The sequence below is a fragment of the Babesia microti genome, chromosome III, assembly GCF_000691945.2.
Source record: "Babesia microti strain RI chromosome III, complete genome".
In the NCBI taxonomy this organism is placed as follows: Eukaryota; Apicomplexa; class Aconoidasida; order Piroplasmida; family Babesiidae; genus Babesia; species Babesia microti.
In genome coordinates, this window is record NC_027207.2 from 1,638,713 (window position 1) to 1,655,145 (window position 16,433).

The 16,433-nt window shown below is 33.4% G+C and overlaps 8 protein-coding genes across 8 annotated transcripts; 5 read left to right on the forward strand and 3 right to left on the reverse strand.

Moving 5' to 3' along the window:
• Positions 1-148: 148 nt before the first annotated feature.
• BMR1_03g04575 (splicing factor 1) lies at positions 149-2,272 on the reverse strand (the record flags this gene model as incomplete). Its single annotated transcript, XM_021482284.1, has 6 exons — positions 149-816; positions 837-1,062; positions 1,083-1,388; positions 1,527-1,904; positions 1,925-2,017; positions 2,039-2,272. 6 exons carry the CDS (start codon positions 2,270-2,272, stop codon positions 149-151), a joined length of 1,905 nt encoding a protein of 634 aa, XP_021338819.1.
• Positions 2,273-2,328: 56 nt separating this feature from the next.
• BMR1_03g04580 (Ribonuclease HII) lies at positions 2,329-3,311 on the forward strand (the record flags this gene model as incomplete). The annotated part of the gene is given in 6 exon segments (XM_021482285.1): positions 2,329-2,401; positions 2,423-2,530; positions 2,551-2,677; positions 2,764-2,851; positions 2,876-3,092; positions 3,112-3,311. 6 exon segments carry the CDS (start codon positions 2,329-2,331, stop codon positions 3,309-3,311), a joined length of 813 nt encoding a protein of 270 aa, XP_021338820.1.
• Positions 3,312-3,419: 108 nt separating this feature from the next.
• On the reverse strand, positions 3,420-4,644 carry BMR1_03g04585 (ribonuclease H2 subunit A; the record flags this gene model as incomplete). The annotated part of the gene is made up of 2 exons (XM_012794072.1): positions 3,420-4,114; positions 4,236-4,644. The coding sequence occupies 2 exons, from the start codon at positions 4,642-4,644 to the stop codon at positions 3,420-3,422; spliced, it is 1,104 nt and encodes a 367-aa protein (XP_012649526.1).
• BMR1_03g04590 (hypothetical protein) lies at positions 4,826-9,643 on the reverse strand (the record flags this gene model as incomplete). The annotated part of the gene is made up of 1 exon (XM_012794073.1): positions 4,826-9,643. One exon carries the CDS (start codon positions 9,641-9,643, stop codon positions 4,826-4,828), a length of 4,818 nt encoding a protein of 1,605 aa, XP_012649527.1.
• BMR1_03g04595 (Eukaryotic translation initiation factor 3 subunit L) lies at positions 9,747-11,803 on the forward strand (the record flags this gene model as incomplete). The annotated part of the gene is made up of 5 exons (XM_012794074.2): positions 9,747-10,376; positions 10,650-10,732; positions 10,779-11,141; positions 11,222-11,690; positions 11,711-11,803. 5 exons carry the CDS (start codon positions 9,747-9,749, stop codon positions 11,801-11,803), a joined length of 1,638 nt encoding a protein of 545 aa, XP_012649528.2.
• On the forward strand, positions 12,303-13,727 carry BMR1_03g04600 (Hexokinase; the record flags this gene model as incomplete). The annotated part of the gene is made up of 1 exon (XM_012794075.1): positions 12,303-13,727. The coding sequence occupies one exon, from the start codon at positions 12,303-12,305 to the stop codon at positions 13,725-13,727; it is 1,425 nt and encodes a 474-aa protein (XP_012649529.1).
• BMR1_03g04605 (hexokinase) lies at positions 14,694-15,451 on the forward strand (the record flags this gene model as incomplete). The annotated part of the gene is made up of 2 exons (XM_012794076.1): positions 14,694-14,892; positions 14,913-15,451. 2 exons carry the CDS (start codon positions 14,694-14,696, stop codon positions 15,449-15,451), a joined length of 738 nt encoding a protein of 245 aa, XP_012649530.1.
• BMR1_03g04610 (conserved Plasmodium protein, unknown function) lies at positions 15,671-16,387 on the forward strand (the record flags this gene model as incomplete). The annotated part of the gene is made up of 8 exons (XM_021482286.1): positions 15,671-15,776; positions 15,797-15,820; positions 15,843-15,898; positions 15,919-15,935; positions 15,956-16,042; positions 16,063-16,219; positions 16,240-16,323; positions 16,346-16,387. 8 exons carry the CDS (start codon positions 15,671-15,673, stop codon positions 16,385-16,387), a joined length of 573 nt encoding a protein of 190 aa, XP_021338821.1.

The window sequence follows — 16,433 nt, forward strand, 5'->3', positions numbered from 1 at the left end:
TATGCATTTGAGTATATATTATTAATCAAAATTAACCTACACATTTACGTAATCAATATCAATATGCACATTTATAATTATGAATGATTAATTAGTATAACTGGTAACAAATGTAATCATTATATAATAATGCGATAAATGACTAAAATTAAATGTGAAATTTACATGATATATAGTTTACAGCGCCCCTATACTCATCAGTCATATACTCAACAAAATTTCTATCAATATCGACTGGTGATACAATTTCATCGATTGGTTGATAAAAATTCGGTTCGACATTTGAATCAATGAGCATAGTTATTTCATTTGAAATGTATTTTTTTAATACGTCCACCGCTGCAATGTCAACATATGTATTTGGGTATCTAAACGACATGTATTGATAGTAATCCAATACGCTGTATACTAGTTCGTATAATTTCAATTTTGCGATATTATCAATAGAAGATCTGAATTTATCAATGTCTAGTAAATCATCCAAATGTATTTTCAAGTTATCAGAATGCCTCGAAGCAAATAGTCTTAGGGATGCTAGATTCATCTGATGATTCGTATCTAGCGGTGCATTTAGATATTCCACAGTCAGTTTTGTTGTAAGATTGATGCCTTCAAGGCAGAATGATAACCTATTCATCTTGTCAAGCTTAGATAAATTGTAAGGTTTTGTAACGGTTGTTAAATTTTTAAACGTTTTGACGATGACAGCTGGGGAAATAGTATCATTCTGTGTTGATTTAATTGACTCAATGAATGTGATTAATTGATTAGGTTCTAGTGTCATTTGTATATCACATAAATTATCAATTTTTGAGCCTAAATCTATTAATTTGTACCTAATATTCTTTTAAAATCTTCAAGCAATTGTTTCTTCAATACACCACACTCTGCAGCACTATTAGATATTCCAAATCTGCCAGCACGATTCACTATCTGTGATAATTCCAATGGCGACAATGGTCTATTATTCCCATCAATGCTCTTTTCTAAATTTGCAAGTATAACCCTTTGTATATCAAGGTTGAGACCCATGCCAATAACATCAGTTGCCAATAATATATGCTAAGTGACAATACACTTACACCACCACGGTTAAACCTTTCAATCTGCAATAATCTAGTTTCCGGAGGCAAAGAACCGTATAATATGCAAGATTTTTTCCCCAAACATTCCAATTTGAACTTATATTGAAACAGTGTTATTGGCGAAAAAGAAACTAGACAATCTCTGGGTTTCAAATCATCCAGTGTTATGGGAGCTTCACAAATTTTTACAGGCTGTGTAAGCCTATTATACTCAATTAATTGGGCAGTTTCGTTGCATTGATTTGCCAGTGCTGTATATATTGGTAATGCACAGCTATTTCCACATATATGTAATTCTTTGGCCTATATTAATTTTATATATCGAGATTGATTATACAACATAATACAGAGTCTTAGCGCATTTATTAATCCATTTAATAAATACATACATGACATGCATAGGTATAAAAATATACAATCACATAACAGGATAACACAAACCTGTAACGCAAAAAAGGCACGACACCAGGCAAAACCACGGGATTCATCCGCCACCATTTGCATTTCATCTATTATGCCCACGTCAAAGCTTTTACCTATGGGCAACATTTCCACTGTACAAACTAAATGACTTGATTCGCTGTCAATCATTCTTTTTTGTCCGGTTAGCAGATTAGTCTTTATTCCTGCTCTTGTCAGTTTATCGAATATTTCATATGCCATGAGACGTAGTGGAGCGCAGTATACACCGCTTTTGGCTTGAATCAATTTCAGTAAAGAGCTATGTGTTTTCCCACTATTTGGCGGTCCGTGATGGATAAATATTTTTCTATTCAATTGTCTAGCTTGTGGAAATGCTTGGTCAGGTCGACTCAAATCCTAAATAAAGCTACACATACAGTGATAAGGGATAGATCCCGTAAAGAACATAGTTGGGGGTAGAACTTATTGTTTATAAATTGGTTAAATTGTCGCATAATCTCAGTAGGTTCCTGAATAAATATAGGCATTACCAATCTTTTCAATATCCAATCGCGTGTCAATTTGCATAATTCAGTGGATTGAGACACATAATCAACAAAATTTCGCCGAATATTTGGATTCTGAGCCAATACATTTATCGACCCATTGCTTATGGATAATAATAAGTTGTTTAATAGCTGCTTCTCATGTAAAGTCAATTTGGATTCATTTATACTACATTTATTTGCTACTTTATGAATCAGGCTTGTGGAATTTCTTAGCATAATATACTATAATATTTAAGGCAAAGTATAACATATGTAGCCCAATACACACTAATATGGATGTTACCCTGAAATCGTTCAAAATATATAGAAACGGGCCAATTCCCCATGAAACTGAAGTTAGCCTTGGTAAACACATTTTTTACATAGGAATAGATGAGGCTGGACGCGGCCCAGTACTTGGACCACTAGTATATGGCGGTTTCTTTTGCAGCAACGACGTGGAAAATGAGCTTAAAATGGATATTAAAGTTGATGGTATTAGTCTGTTAACCTAGATTCAAAGAAGTTAAGCGAAGAAAGTAGGGAAGCGAAGTTTAAGTTACTAACGAATGTGAACAAACCTTTTGGGTTCGTGGCCCAGTTGATCACTCCTCAGCACATTTCTACCGCCATGCTTAGGGAGTGAGTTTTAATAAAAAATTGTAGTTTGACTTTAAATGTTTGTGCCCAAATTTTATACTATAATTTATAATTGCTCGATAATGTAGGCAAAAATACAACCTAAACCAAATATCACACGACTCCGCCCTGAATATAATCAGGCATGTAATATCCATTGGATACAAATTAAAATCAGTAAATACAAATTACAGTTTTTAGGTCTATATAGACGCAGTTGGACCCACCGAAGCATACAAGATGAAGGTTAAAGCCAACTTCCCGAATCTAAAAGTTATAATAGCGGAAAGGGCTGATTCCACTTATCCCTTAGTCAGCGCTGCTAGTATTATAGCAAAAGTGCTGCGTGATAGGACGGTTAAAGCGTGGGAAAGTAGCGATAAATACAAGCTCCCTTTTGGATGCGGATACCCTTCAGGTATAACAATTTGATTTAGACCCTTTGACTAAGGAATATCTTAAGAAATCCTTTGATAAAATTTTTGGCTTCCCCCCGCATATAAGAAGCAGTTGGGCCACAGCAGATGCTTTTTTATCAAAATCATTGCCAGTAGATTGGAAATTGGAAGGGGGTTCCAATAAGAAGTCACCGTTGATTGTCACACCAGAATTGGATGATATTGTACAGCCACTGTAATTATATCGCATTAGTCATTCACCAAATAATGATAATTAATTTGATTTTGTGTAATTATAAAATTTCTCTAGTTATTATTATTATCTTATGATATTATTGCCATAAGTTTTATTGTTCATCATGTGTATGATGCAATAAGTTGTACGAAAATGCAAAACTATCCCCAGCCATTGTTGTATAGGGCCATGTAGTCTCACCATGTCTTGGTCTTAGCTCACATGTAATAACCAATCCAGTTCTTGGACCTTGCAGGCCAATTGCATCCTTATAATTTTTATATCTAATGAGCGTAACATGTGGAAACTGTAATTCAGGGTCATCTTTATTTTGTTGCTCTATATAATCACATTGATCATTTTTATGTTCTTTAATTGCGTTAGTTGCTGTGCTTTGACTACTGGCGACAATGTCATTTTTAGCGTCATATGAGTGTATGTAAAGTGAACCATCATCCATTATCATTTCACTTTCATCCTCAAAATCAGTAATAGTTGTGTAGTGCTTGATTATTTCATTTTTAAAGCAGTATCTATTAGATACTGCATCTATTAGCTGTTTAGATACGCCATCTATTGGATTGTTTAGTGTTGTATGTACAAAAAGGGGTAGATATGCATTTTTACCTCTTTCCTCAAAAATATCCAAAGCGCTCAGCTCTAAGCACACAGGCTCAATAAAAGTAGATTTCAGTTGTATTTGTTTGGTTATGGTAGTCAAAAGGTTGTTTGTGAAGGCTAATTGTTGATTGGTTACAATGTTTAACATTTTGAGTGTTACGTGCGGCCGTGTTTCCCATTTCGCTCCTAAGTGATATATAAGGAAATATTATTTAAAAAAATTTTTAAATTTCAATTTTTTTAAATACAATATTCATTTTCATGATTTATTACGTTCAAAAATGAAATAGAAATCTTATTTACTTACCCACGAATTTATCCTGATAATTTGCCTTAAACTCATCCAACTCCTTGTTAAAAGTCTTTCCCATGACAGGAAGACATAGGTAGAAATTGTAAACTTTACTGTCTAAGCATAATTGAAGAGAATGTCCCATAGCCTGGTCGGAATTTTTCCCATAGATCCTAAGGGATACATTTTTATCGTTCTTATCAATAGTACATTTTACCGAATACTCATTCTCAATCTGTTGTTTATGTTTGCGCAACAAATTGTAGAAGGAACCCCTTATGCTGTCACATCTGACACTAACTAACTCATGTTCTAAACTAGTTGTCTGTGATATTGGTGCCTTTTTAGTTGCAAATGGAATTCTTAAGGCAACTTTTCCACCCGAAATTAAGTGTCTTTTGAACTCGAAATGAGTGGGTTGCATTTAAAATTACCAAGACCGTTACCGCTATCATAACTTACGTTAGACAATATACACCATACGCTGCTAACACTCATAAACATCAGATTCTCTATATATTATCATATATGTATTAGCAAAATTATTTTAAAAAATTTACAGAAATTTAACAAAAAATAGTTGCAATGGCTTCTAAAGAATGAGTTTACAACGATAAACAAAATGCGATTTTTTTACTTTTCCATAAATAGTATGGATTTGGTAAAATAGTAATGAGCGGGTTCTCCGATTTGACTGCATTAACACGATATATTATGAAATCTTCACTCTTTATCTGAGCGAATAGCCACTCGTGATGGGAAATTTCGAACACTTTTTTAGCGCCAGAACTCGATGATTTAACTTCCACAAACTTCTCAACTCCGTCCTTAAAAAATGTTATATCATATGGCAATCCTTGTTCACCACTCTCATTTAACCACTTAACACTTGTGCCATATTTCTCGACTAGATATTTATATACAATCCTCTCGCCGCATAGGCCAACATCAACACGATATTTATCATAATAACTTGTTTGCAAATAATTAGCCTGACAATTGAGAGAATTCTCATACTCAATACAATAAACATCACTTTTGTGCTCATTAATTTGTATATTATAGGTTAAATTTGTGAGATTTGAAATTATGTTGTACCAGACACTCTGTAGTTTATCCATTGAAAATAAACCAAGGTCTGCACACTGTGTAATAGTTAATATTTCCGATGGTTTAAGAAGTGCTATTTTACCTTGAACTTCTTTGTTTCTGATATGATTGTGCCATCCTGGAATGATGTTTAAATTTGAAACTGTTGTTACAAATGTATCTTTATCCATATGCAAATACAAATAAACCACTATAGATATTATACTTTTGATTGTAAGTGATGAATTATACTTTAATAATTCAATCAATGTGTCAACTGATGGACTTTCCTCTATATTTAATCTCTTCCAAAACGAGTTATCCACGGTATAAATTTGGGATAGTGCCTGTATAGGTAAATACAAATCATCAACTCCATTTATAAACACCTCATTAATACTAAAAGGGGTTAATTTGTTTTGAAACATCGTAAAAATCAGATTTGATTCAGATATTTCTTTTATTATATGATCAAACAATTCAGAGGATGATAATTGATTGTAGATACTGTCCAACGCCTCCAATAAAGCATTAGAAACGAATTTCATTGATCTATTGGTCCACATATTACCAATATTTTCCAATAATATATTATTGTCATGTTTTATACTATGGGATGTTTGACATAGTGTATCCCCCCTTTGTAAAAACTTCAATAACAATAACAGTGTTTTTGGATGCATTGATTGGCTATTTATGATTTCAGGGGGTGTTTTGGTGAAATACTTAATCGAATTGGTACAAATTATTTTTTCCAAATGCTCATAATGCCACATCATTTCACCGTCAGACACGGTCCATTTCCCTAGGGGGACCAACAAATATCCAGTATCTACATTTGAATTTGTTTTATCAATATTTTTTAATAGATATTTGATAAAATTAAAATATTCCAAAGCCAATTCAGTGTCCATTTGTATTCCCTCTAGTAAATGTCTTAGATGATTACTAATATTATTTAGTAACAATTGTGATAGCTGTGGTTGATATTCATGATTTGGTATAAATAATTTGTAACCACGTCTAATCAACATATCATAAAATTCATTATGTATGGGCACTATTTCGCAACTGTAAATGGGTAGACTTATGGTCTCGCTATAGCTGGTATTTGTGTACGTTCCATATATTGGAAAGGAAACACGTTTTTCATTGAACACAACCCCATTTGTGATTTCAATTGACTTGATTAACTCCACTGATATTTCAAATTTTAAATCTTGCGATAAATCAACATCTTCCAAGTCTATAAAATTCTTTAGAGCATCTTTGGCATCGTTAAAGCCAAGTTCTAACAGAAAATCGTTTGTAAACTGTTGTGTAATTTCTGGATGTAGTAATTGAAATATATTTTTACAAAATTTTGGATCCCCTATGTAAATTCTATTACACATGTCACAGCCAATTCTCCCGTCTTTCAGATACGGGAATTTTATATATTTCTGTACAACATTAATTAATTGTTTCCTCATGTTTACATTGCGATTGGTGAAAAATTGGACTATTTTCAACACACAAATAGCATCTTGTACTTCATTTGGATCTATTTCATTATTAAATTGTTCGAATAGTTGAATTATGCGCCAAAAATCACATACTGGTAAATTTAACATCATTGCTAAGTTATGAGGAATATCATTAGCGGCAATAAATGATTTCAGATAGCCTTTGGTTATCAAATTCTTTACACAATATTCCACAATTCCAAACTGTGAATCATTAGCGTTAGTTTGTGTTAAATATATCGATTCTGATGGCTTTACATAATCACAAACATCCGTTGGTATTATATCCGATTGGTTAAGCAATTCATTGAATCTAGAATTTAACACTGAAAAGAGTCCCATTGCATTTCTAGCAAAAGTTGATAGTATGGAATAATATATTTTTCTATCTAACTTTTTAGCCCCATCTAGTGCATTTAAGAATATTATAGGGATCCGCTCAACTATTGTTCGGTTGTGCTGATCATCTAGTAAATTTGACCTATCCAAAGTAAGGTTGAAATTGGAATTTATTGCAAAATTCAATCCAAAATTGCCAACAGGAAGTGTAGAGTAGACAAATTGTCCAATATTATCAATAGGGAAAGTTAGTTGTATATTTGAGCTTGTGTCGATGTATTGGATATACTTGAAGTCTTTATCATTATAAAATATTTTTTTAATGAAAAGTGGAGTATCTGTAATCGATTCATTTGTGGCCTTTAAGTTAATTTCACTTCTAATACCATCTGCTGTTATTTGTATAAAATACAACCTTCTTAACTTCCTCAAATGCAATATCAAATTGTAAGTTATGTCAAATTGTACTGGTGTGATTAGTGGCAAGTATATTATTGTATTATAACATCTAGTGTCTATTTTTGTTGATTTTGATATTCCATTCAATAAATCCAAATTGTCAATCCACTGTGGAATCAACTTTCCAATGCCATTGGAAGTAAATTTAAATTGATAACCATTTGAAAAAATGTGTGGTTCATTTGTTATGGTAAACACCGACCTAAATCCAATTCCAAATTTTCCGGTGCAAAGACTTCTGTAAATTTTACTAGAATTCGCCAAATCGCAAATTGCTTCAACATCCGTTTTTGAAAATCCAATTTCATTATTAAATAATGTAACACTGCCTTCAGTTTGGACGATGACTAATTCAGGGATAATATCATTGGAGTAACAATTATCATCTGCGTTTTGTATCAGTTCGTATAGGATATGATTAGTACTAGAGTACAAGTTAGTAGATAACTTATCTAAAATGCGTGACAATCTATCATTCTGCTTTATCGTGTAATCATTTTTACATTGGTCAGCACCTATCCCGTATTTATCACGCCTAATATATTCGATGTGTGATCTAGCATCTTTTGCATCTATGATGATATTATCACCTGTGCAACTATTTACTGAAGTGTTTAAATCTGCATTGTGCTTAGGCGTTATTGGCTCATTTGGTTTGATGCATTCTATGGATAGGGTACTGGCAGATACGCTCTTTTCAAGTTTATGAATAATATCATTGACAGATTTTGTTTCATTGCTTATGTCATGTTTTACTATTCCATGAGGCAGGCTTGCTAGGTAGCCCATATTGTGGGCTGTGTATAGGTTTATCACCAAATTCCTGTCAAACCTAATATTATCCAATATTAAATTGCGGTTGCGCAAAATGTTACCCAGAAAATGATCATAAATTGTGCTTATTAACTCGCTTGGAACTATAGCTATAAAGCTCAACAGTGTATCTAGCGTGAAATTCATGAATACATGCTGTAAATGTTCTATACATGGACCAATCTGATCATTATACAGTAGATATAACACAGTTGATGCCAATTGCTCAATTGGCAAGTTTCTATCAATCATTTTGAGTAATGAATGGCAATTATTGTGCGATATTTTTAGGGGGTAAATTGTGTTGTGTGATGTTACTAGGTAATACTCATCTATATGAGTGGTTACAAATTCTAGTAAGGGGCCAAATGATGGATAAAAGTTCAATTTCCAGTTTGTGGCACTACTAAGTTCAGTTAAAGGCGGAATCATTTTTATGATATTCACCAATTGTTTAGAATCCATCGCACAGTTCGATGCTATACCTTTTGGATTGATGGATATGTATTTTGACGAAGATAGCTTTGAGTATATCATGCAGGCTTTGTTAAATTCCAGTTGGTCTATTTGGGAATCACTATTATGATTACTATATGATCTTATATTCGTGATCAATTCGGTATTAAAACCTGAAATCTCTTGACTTTGATGATCGAGCGATGCTAAGTAACCAAGCTGGTATGATTTATTAACGGATTGGCATTGGGTACTCTTGTGTAACATTTTACTTTTCACGGATTGAATCGTTTGCTCAGGGCAATCAATTGAATTATTTGTGTGCTTAAATGTGGCAAATCTGGTTAAAAATCTGTGGTAAAGTCCGGTAATTAGCGAAGTTGTGGATTCTATAATTTCACGTTTTGACGATAATGTATCGAACACCCTATGCAAATTGTACAAAGCCTCATCCAATTGTTTTGTATTTGAGTAGCTTTTTATTCTATCCAATTCTTTAAGTGCTAATAGTCTGATTGTATAATTCCTCCGGGTATTACAGTAACGAATCAGTATGGATATGATATGAGAGCAAATTTTTTCGTTAGGACAACTACACTTGCAAACAGACATGTCAACTAAGCGATAATTAGAAGAGTTGGAGTGTACCATAAATAGATCTTTGTGAGTTGGAGATTCCCTAATGCCATCAGGAAGTTTGGATATCATAAGTGCTTTATCAAAGCCCCTAGATGCTCCAAACATAGCATTTAAACGTTCCATCTGACTAAATTAGTGAAGTTTGATATTAAAAGTCGCTACATTTAAATACACAATTCCACTAACCCCACCAACCATACATAGCGTTAGACAATACGCTGTAACAATGTTATCCAGCGCAGGTATGATGGAAGAGTCTATCATACCAGCACTAAAACCAGAAGTGGCAGCATTTTTGACCTGTTTACATGATAATCTATACCGCAGAAATCTTGAAGCAGTCAGAATTTTATATGAGCAGGAATTAAACGTGGTTACCGATAAGTACTACCGGACTAGTAGGTGGCCAAGTATTTCAATAGTTACTTCGTTTTACCAACAGGCAGGCAGGTTACATAGCTTGATCATGGCATTATATTCTGAAATATATTACAGACACGTCTTCTACTTGGGTGAAGTTACATTGGAAGATAGGATAGAATCATGGGATAATTACAACCGCCTGTTGAACTACTTCATCGAAGATGAATGCTCGATTGAGAGAATTGATGATATGAATGACAGACTGGTATTGCCTGCTTCCTGGGTCTGGGATATGTTAGATGAATTTGTATATCAACTCCAAGACACATGCAGATGGAGGAATAGGCTTGGTCGTACATTGCCGGATAACAAAATTAAGCAAGCTGAGTTATTGAAAAAGTTAAACTCAATTCCCATCATGTGGCAAGTGCATAGGGCACTGGAGTTGCTTCATTCGTTAGCTGAAAATCCTGTCTATAAGAAAATTATTTCGGTGAGTTTTTGCACTATATAATAAAAATTGTATTTATGGGTTTCCTAGTGATTTTTCGATTCAAAACACTGAATTACTAACACACCATACGGTGCATTGTATCATTTTATATCTGTAACAATTTTCATATACACTCATTTATTGTCTGATTAATCCTTTTTTCCTTATAAACATTATAAAATGTACTTGAATTTTTTCCCAAAATTAATTAATGAAACGATTTAACTATATTTCGAGACAAATACAAGGAATATAATATGCTTATTAATTCAGGGTGATAAAATCAGCAGACTGGATGCTTCCCATTGCAATCTTTGCTATCAAATAGGATATTTTGCCTCTGTATCCCTTCTGAGGTACGTCACCAATCCTTATCCTAAATATCCAGAAAAACTAACTCAGATTACACGTACTGATTGGCGACTACCTAACATCTGTAAAGGTTATATCTGACATACACCTGGCCCCAAAGAGCTTGTATTGGAAAGTACCTGCATGCCACATTACACTATTTTACTACATGGGTTTTGCTTATATGATGTTAAGGCGCTATAATGATTCAATCAAGATTTTATCACAGTTGTTGATGTTTTTGGCTAAACAAAGGGGTTACCTGGTTTCCCAGAGCTACCAACAAGTGGCAATGAATAGGCAGACCGAGAAGATGTACTTAATGATAATTTTGTGTCAGTCACTCACCCATCAGAAATTGGATGAGACAATTTTACAGACCATTAAGGAAACCTACTCCAACAAGTTCTATCAGTAAGTTACTTTTTCAATATACTAATCAATTTTTACTATAATATCTTGATAATTTTAAATGAAATATGAAACTAACATAGACTACAATCTGGAAACGAAGAAGCCTATAGAGAAACTTTCGGCAAAGCCTGTCCCAAATTTATCAATCCTGCCATGCCTAACATAGATTCTGCACGTGATCTAGAGCATGCAGCAAATCAGTTCAACGAGCCTGTACAACGTCAAACCATGCTATTCCTACAACAAGTGGAGAAACAAAGGAGGATAGACGAAATATTTTCGTATGCCAAACTTTACCACAATATTGACCTTAAAAAATTGAGTTCGTTTATGGACGATGCTATCTTTTCAGTGAACAATAAAAAAGGTACAAGTGGCACTGTAAAGTCCGATATTGATAGCGTGAGATCACATGTATTGGCTGTTAAACATTTGACGAGACAAGTTGCCTGGAAAGCATGTCCTCTGTTGTACCAAGATGATACTATTACGTCTACCTTGGAGAAGGACGTCGATTTTTACGTTGATAATGATCTGGTACATATAAAGGTATTTTTAACTTGATGTAGAGTCACAACGATCAAAAGTTATATATCAATTACTTTATACAACAGATACAGAAGACAAAACAACAGTTGGAGATGTTGTCTATGAAATTATAATTTGACCATGCTACAAATATAACTAATTTTAGACAATAAATTTAACAATTACATGGTAGTTTGAATGATTTGGACTATTTAGTTATTCATTTATGTTTAATAGAAATTAGTAATACTGTTAATGGATGAATGGATGTTATAAATAAATATGTTGTGGAAGTGGATTAATATATGTGAATTCAGTTAAAATAAGACACTTTTGCAAAAATGATAATAGCCACCGGTACATAATTTGATATATTAAGTACAAATATCAATGATGTACACACATGAATCTAAAATTTAGTAAATGTAAACATAAATTTGGATTTATGGAGTTATTTTTAGAACACCATTTGAGATTAGAATTTAAATTTTAAAAACTGGATAAAAGGAGAATTTAAATGGGTATATAATATATATTGGACTTGATTATATCGAAATAATAGATGTAAAGTGAGCACTTGAGTATTGTTATGTCCCTATGGGGGAAAACAGTATATAAAATTCCTTACATAAAATGAGTGAGGAGACAGAAAGTGTGCCTCGCCCCCTTTCACCATTGGTTGAATTTGATCATCGACTTAAATTACTTACATCACAAATGGATTTATCAATTGAGTTTCTCAAGGATATGTCAACGTCGTTCTATATAGACCTTATGCGTGGCGTCAAAGCACACAAACGACATAAAAATCTTTGGATTCCAACAGAATGTCCCTTTAAAATGTTGGATTCATTCATATGCAACATTCCCACTGGTAATGAAAAAGGTGTTTTTTATGCTGTAGACTTTGGTGGTTCTAACTACAGAGCTGTCCGAGTTAAAATTGATGGGGATGGTAAACTACAACGAACCCAATCCATATATACCCTTAAGTATGTAACTGCATTTTCTAAAAAGGGATTGTTAGACAAACATACTACGGCCACAGAATTGTTTGACCATTTTGCACAGAGAATAGGTGATGTAATAAAGGAGGCTGGAGAATCTGACGATCCTAAACCTAAGTCAGTTGGTTTTACGTTCTCATTTCCTTGTACAATGTCTTCAAAAACTTCAGCGATTCTCATAGATTGGACCAAAGATTTTGAAACGGGCAGAGCTACTAATGATCAAGTTGAGGGCCGTGACGTATGCGCATTGTTGGATAATGCATTTGTTCGAAACAAAGTTAATGCGAAAACCGCTATTTTAATTAATGACACTGTGGGTACACTATTGTCATGTTGTTACCAAAAACCAAAAGGGTTTCCAGATTGTAAGATAGGGCTAATAATTGGTACCGGCTGCAACATATGCTATATTGAGCCTGATTACAAGAAATATGGATATGAGGGGTCAATTGTTAATGTTGAAATGAACAACTATGACAAAGAACTGCCAATTACTCCAGTGGATTTTGCAGTAGATTGGGAAACTAGTAACAAGGGCAGGGATCTATACGAGAAATTGCTTTCAGGTGCTTATCTAGGAGAGGTGGTGAGACACTATATGATATTGTTGCTTAGACAAAAGGCGACGCCATTGATGTATGAATGGGGAAGTTTTACCTCATACGATGCTGGAATAGTGCTAAATGATAATGATGATCTTAAGGAGTCTGCAAGGGTCGCCAAAGAAAATTGGAAAGCAGATTTGACAAAAGAAGAACTTATTGGATTAAGAAAGGTTTGTGAAGCAACGTTCGAACGTTCGGCAGCTCTTGCAGCTGTGGCAATAATTTCCACTGGCAGAAGAGCTAGAGCACATCCAACTCGCCCAATAACATGTGCTATTGATGGATCTTTGTACGTAAAGAATCCATGGTATAATAAGAAACTTGAGTACTATGTGGATGCTGTATCTAGGAGTGATTTGAAGGGCAGTATCGTACTGCTGGCTGCTGATGATGGATCTGGCAAGGGAGCTGCTATTGCAGCCGCTATGGAGAATTGCACATAAATAATGAATTATAACTGTCTTTTAATTCACTTGATAAAAAATCTGGATCAATTAAATGCTTTTAAAATTGAATAACACAAGAATAGTCTACTTGCAAAATTTTGATAATTATTTTTCAATTTGAGTTAAATTTTTGTCCAAATTTAAATGCAATCCGCAATTTATGGACTAAACTTTGTAACACCCTATACAATGTACAATATTACTTAAATAATTCATATAACATAGCTATTGATTGCAATTATTTTAGTAAATATGCCAGCTTATGTGTTAATGATTGTATTTATAGTTATGAATCATTAATTAGATGTGATCAACTCTATGAGATGATTAATTGTTATTCATTCAAAAATGAGATTAATTTTAATGATAATAAATGTTATTTATATAAATTATTGATGTTTTTGCTATCAAGGATACTATTGATTATATTTAAGTCAATATATGTATAGCATACATACATTGACTAATATATGATTTGTAAGGATGTAAACTAATATATTAAGCACAAATATATTTGTAAATTGAGTTTTTATGTCGTAAATATGCATAAATGGCATATCCACTCACAAATTAGGTTTATTTACTTATTCTCAAAATTTGTGGTGAATTTTAAATGTTAAGTGAGTAACCCAGAATTATTTAGCCAATTAAGTAAAGTTTGGGCAGATAGATAAAATCACCGATATTTGAATACATAATTTAAAATAACACATTTTTAAATACATCGATGTTTACACGTTTGACTATATTTAATTAGTCAATAATTTGTATCTAAACAAAATTTAAAACTATAATCTATCTATACAATCACTAGACAGGCATATATCAAAACACGTAGCATTTCGTGCCACACATTCACTATCATATTACATGTGCATTATTTATATAATGGTAAACAACTGATTACTTTAACGGCATTAACTGCCATAATAACTTATACCATCTTGAATATCGCAAGCAAATATGGCTAGGGGTATCTATCCCGTCAGCGCTATAAGATTGGGCGCAAATGGTAAACCCAGAAGGCGCGGCTACTACCACGCATACACACACGAGTTTTTTAGGCCTAGATGGTGGCCCCTCCAAGTATCAAAAATTCTACAAAGCAAACTTGGTGAAACCATCTACGATAGAGACGTCACCAAGGCCTTCCCTGTGCCAAGTAATTGTAACTTAACCCAGGACCTGTTGCTTGGAGACTTGCATATAAACGTAATGAAAGCAGATATCTGAAGCCGGTAACAAATTGCAACGATCCATTAATACAAGAATATCTACTTAATGTCTTAGAGCCTAGTTACAGAAGGACATTTAGTGGTATTGGCATGGGCAATAGTTCCAAATTTGACAGTGTTAGACATATAAAGAAAGTAGTGGATGCTGAAAATGGCGGTGTTATTGATTTGTACTGCGACTCAACCGATTTAAGGTTGGGAAACGACAATTGTGAAATAAAAATAATAAAGGATTTAGTCGAGGAGGCTGATATTTGGAGTACAGTTGGTGCCGAAAAAAGGAGTTCGAAAACTCCATTTCCTCATGTTTATGAAAATTTGCCTATAGTTAAAACTTTACAAGTACATGAGATTAAGCATGTACGGAGTGATCATCGTATAATTTGCCGCAGGCACCCAGTGTGGATGAATCGCAAATACTGCAGATTCCTGGACAAAATGCAATTTCAACGCAGACTCAAGCAGATTGAGGAAGAAAATATATGATTTTATTGTGAAAACTTTGATAATTAAAATGAAGGTTAATTGTATAGTATAATATAATATATACGGTAGTTTGACTCTTGAAGTTGTGATAGTTTAGGTGTTAATGGGTTATAACTATTATTAAACTGTTTAAAATATTAGTGTTTAGAAATATGCAATAATATATCTATATTCATGATTATTTTGCTCTGGATAAGTCTATCAAAATAACATCACCATATGATCTCATATCCATTGTACTTACATATGGCGATATGGTGTGTGATAATATTCCATCTATTTACATTTACCATTGCTGATGATGTGGATTACGAGGAGAAAGTAGGTAAGTCTTCATTTATTTAGGTGAAGAGGCGGCACTAATAAGAGGTATATTGGCCCATTAAACTAGATTTGGGCAATTTACTGCACAATAAATCCAAAGAACTTCCAAAAACACAAGATATAGTGAGCAATAATTAATATAGATTGATAAGATCCATGAGTAAATCACCAAAAATGCAGAAAGGATTTGGAATATGAAAAACAGCTTAAGCAACAGGAGGATAGTGAGGATTTAGAGTATCAAAAAGGCAGATTGACAAATATTTTGTAGGAATTATATCAATTAGATGCAATGGTCAAAACTATATTAGGGATTATAGTTATCCATGCCCTGAAAATTGGCAATTATTGGAGAGTGGTGAATGCTGGGGGGTTCTATATAAAGGGCCATGTCAAGCACTTAACTACCTAACTGATTATACAACGGATGATAAAAAAGATTTTGTATCTTAAGTTTAATGTAGGAGATTAAATGTTGTGTAAGTTGGCCAAAACTTCACAAAAATACTCTATCGCATAATGTTAATCGCCGTGTTGTCAGGGGGCCAGTAAGCTATTTTGTTTATGTAGGTAAACCACTTGGGAAATGTCTTAACGGCACAACGAATTTGAATCCGTTTTTTCCCAAACTATCTAAATTTGCTGTAAAATTTATAAA